This window comes from Cariama cristata, unplaced genomic scaffold, assembly GCF_000690535.1.
Source record: "Cariama cristata isolate BGI_N322 unplaced genomic scaffold, ASM69053v1 scaffold43667, whole genome shotgun sequence".
Classification (NCBI taxonomy): Eukaryota; Metazoa; Chordata; class Aves; order Cariamiformes; family Cariamidae; genus Cariama; species Cariama cristata.
The window spans coordinates 6079-10025 of record NW_009626744.1 but is presented as its reverse complement, the minus strand read 5'-3'; the positions used below and the strand labels follow the sequence as shown (position 1 = coordinate 10025).

General features: G+C 40.8%; 1 protein-coding gene across 1 annotated transcript in view; it reads left to right on the top strand.

Moving 5' to 3' along the window:
• Positions 1 to 206: 206 nt before the first annotated feature.
• RPLP2 (ribosomal protein, large, P2) overlaps positions 207 to 3947 on the top strand; it is a 4308-nt gene continuing 567 nt past the window's right edge. The window contains exons 1-3 of the mRNA XM_009704138.1: positions 207 to 329; positions 2123 to 2171; positions 3888 to 3947. Of these exons, the coding sequence (XP_009702440.1) occupies positions 207 to 329; positions 2123 to 2171; positions 3888 to 3947 (232 nt within the window). The remainder of the gene's footprint in view (positions 330 to 2122; positions 2172 to 3887) is intronic.

Below are 3947 nucleotides of genomic sequence, written 5' to 3'. Positions count from 1 at the left end.
GTGTTTAACGGGTTGCTTTGTGCGAGGCCCTGTGCTGGCTGGAGACCGGTACGCGGCCTCACGTGTCGTGGGCTTTCATTTAAAAGTAGAGCAAAGCAATTGTAGCTGGGAGGGTGAGGTTTGCTTCCCCCAGTGAGGAGATAAACTCCCTCCGATCATGTAATTAGGTCATTAGCGCTGAAGGTCCAATTCTCTTGTTTTCCAGGATGCGTTACGTCGCAGCTTACCTTCTAGCAGTCCTCGGTGGCAACGAGTCTCCCACGTCAAAGGACTTGAAAAAGATCCTCGACAGTGTTGGCATTGAGACAGACGATGAACGCATGAACAAGGTGGCATTGCCTCTTAATTCCAGAGGGTCACGTCCAAGTTAGCATCAGACCTTGGAGCTGTTCCCTTGGTTTCAGTGTTTCTTGAGCTGCCTTGCTGTTGATCTAGCCTTATTTTGTTCAGGTGTTTGCTGATTCTTACATGCATGATTTCTAAAATGCTGCTTAACCAATCAGAACTATTTTTACAACTTTTTTTTAGAAGTCTGGCTTTCTTATTTAACACCTGTACTCCGCAAAGATCTCTGTCAGTTGTTGCCGACTTCTGACTATTCAATCTAATAATTTTCAATGGGATGGTGGCTACAGCTAAGTATGTATTAAAAATAAGTTCTATTCTGACATAATGTATAATTTGCACTTAATGTTTAATATTGGCTTTTGGTCAGTACTGATTCAAAGCTAACACTTTTCAAGGCCTGGTATTCAGTAACAAATTCTTGTTTAGTGTACTGCAAAGAAGCATTTGTTCCTTCACTAAGAAACAGGCAAATTCTAATATGGACATTAAAGGTATTCAATAGTAATATGTAGGAAGATTTTGGAAATTAATGCTGAAATGGTTGTGTTTAAAAACAGGCTTTTTAAGAAAAGAGTATCTTAATTAGAATGTTTCTTGTGATATAATAGACATTCAACCTTGGGACCTTAAAAACAAATGTCTGGGAGGCGGGAGGGGGGAGAAGAAATGGTCATATCACCTGCTCCATACTTGTATGCAGAGTGTTTCAAGACAGGTGGAGGGAAAAACAAGTCACTTTCCCAGCTGGAGACAGTGTTTTACCGCAGGCCCAACCAAATGATGGATTAACTGAGCTGACAGCATCCTTATTATGGTTTGGGATGTTGTTTTGAAGTCGTCCTCCTGTTTAAACGCCAGGTCTTTTGGCTTTGGCTTGTTTATGGCCTTCATAAATCAGTTGTTTTCTCTGATAGTCGGAAAGCTTCTCTGGAATTTGTTTTGGTCACGATTAATAAATAATTTTCTATTTGCATTGGCTGTATCTTATGCCAGTGTAAATCTAGTGAGGTCTTCAAAACACCTTCCTTCTGCATGAAGCAAGCAGATGTGCACGGCATTTCACAGATCACACGCTCTGTGTAAGCAGGAGGTGCCTGTTGAAAAGCTCTTGATTAATGTCCTTTGGTTTTGGCGGCTTGGCAGTGTTCAGCACTGACTCCTGGTATCTGGGACTTGCCAGTAAGGTCTATGGCATTCTTTTTTTTTTTTTAAAGTACTTGCTTGCTTTAGCAATATATGGGTTTGTGTTTTCCTTTCCTCCTTTCCATCCTCATCATTGTTGTTCTACAACAATGGTAGTAAAATTGAAGTTGGGACTCTCTGTTCCAGTGCAAGGATACAATAGCCAGTTTGGCTGTACATTTGGTAACACTAGGAACGGGACCCTGTTGGTCTGGGGCCCAATGCTTCAGAGCCTCCCAGTGAGTATTAAGCAAGGAATGTTAACAGTCCCTCAGTGACTCGCAGACCATTAGTGGGGTTTCCTAATTGGCTCCACAACATCTGTGTATCCTTCTTTCTGCAAGGTCCTTGGATTCATTATGAATTTATTATAACAGATTTGATGACAAAGCTTTCACAGAAAAGTATAAAAGATTTAGCTGAAGTTTTCATTTCTATGTCCTGTTCCTTCCACTGAGAAATAAGGAATGTTGGGGCTGTCTAAGCAGCAGGATGGAGGCATTGTCCACGATGATTAATCAGTACTTGTTTAAATGTAGCTTATACTCATGGTGTTTTGAATCTATTAACATTCTGAACTTAATTTACACAGGTTATTAGTGAGCTGAATGGAAAAAACATCGAGGATGTCATTGCTCAGGGTAAGTCCAGTCTCTGAGAGTCACAGATAATTGCCTCTACTACTGGGGTAACTTAGCACTGAGAGTGTAGAATTGCTGCCAACTCCCTGATTATTCATCAGTTTAGCTTTGCTGTTGAGAACTTCCATGGTGGATCTCAGCTGAAATGACCAAAATCCAGGTCCATTCTAATTCCCTGCAGGTCAGTGCCAGTACCTGCTGGGTTTCGCTTGTGGACGACATTAAACTGGAGAACTTAAGTGTGTATGAGCTTACTGGTAGTCTGCTCATGACATAGTTTTCTGGACATGTTGATCAGAGAAAGAATTAGCTGTCCTTCCAAGTTCTCTGGGACATTTTTTGTTTTGCATTTACCCATTTGTATGTACCAATGATGTAAAACAGGAAGAACAGACTGTTAAATGTAAATAAGTGTCAATTCACATTAAGGGTACAGTTACACCCTCTGTGATTAATACAAGCCTCTCCAGTACACATAGTTTCTAGACCTCCCCATGTCTGGCATTTCCTTTTCTCTAAGGTAGGACTCTTGAGTGCTGACTTCTGTAGAAGCTTCTGCTCTTACCTGCTGGCTCTTACCAAAGCTGGAACTTTTAACGTTAATTAACTGGGTCATAGGGCTGAAACAAAGCAGAGCTGAGGTAGTGCAAAGGTTTCTGATTAATTTCTATTTTTTTGCAAGTGCGTAGGCACGAGGGAACTTTTAGGTATATATTTGCTTAAAGGTTGCCAGGACTTTGCCTGGCCTTGCTGTTACGAGCAGTAACTGGACATTTCTATCCGTGTGGTCTGAAGTCCTAAGAGAGCCATTATGCATGTGCTTACAACAGACTTATGCTATCTCTTTCTGTAATACTTTTTCTTCCAATAAAGAGTTTCCTTGAACATACTGACATGCATATGAAACATGTTTGTTTACTTGGCTAGTTTATTAGAGCTTGAAGTAACAGGGAATTATTTAGAAACTGATTCCCAGAAATTGGAATACAGGCAAACATACTGTGTACGCGACCTCTGAATGCCAAGGGAGCCTTGGTATGTGAAAGGCAGATGCCAGAGAACTAGCTCACTTTCCAAAGACGAGCATAAATCAGAAGTCAGTTTGCTAATTTCAAAGGAGATGCAACAGGGTTCATAGGGTGCTGGAGAATTTGTTTAAAATACTGTACTCTTTGCCATAAATACATCTTTTCCCTTCGCCTTCTCTCCTGTAAGTGTGATCCAGTCATGCCCTCACAGTGGTCTATACTGTTTTTTAAAAAAAAAAAAGGGGGGGGGAGGGAAGGAGGGAAGCCAGTACTACCTATATGTTATTTTTAGGTTATATTGAAATTACCCATTTCTCGGCTATTACGCTGCATTCAGAAAACATACGGTTTTTCTGTACATGTAAAATTGCATGTATTTGCTACTATTTTTATATGACGGTTTTGAAAAAAAAGGGGGACTTTGTGTACAGAAGAAAACTTACTAATAACATGCTGTCAGCGTTCTCACGATAAGCCTCTGTGAATCTTAAACTCTTGAGTTTTTTCCACAGAATACTTTATACTTTCTTATCATGGGTGCAGCCTCTTGTTCTTTTCAGCTAATAGTGACAGGTTCAGTCCATGAGACACATCATCTGTTTTTTCTGTGCTCTCATTTCTCTTCCTTTTCACCTTACCTCTGTCCTTGTGATGAGCATTTAAATACTTTCTCTTTTGTCTCCCTCAGGTAATGGAAAACTTGCCAGCATGCCGGCTGGGGGAGCAGTGGCAGTCGCTGCTGGAGGAG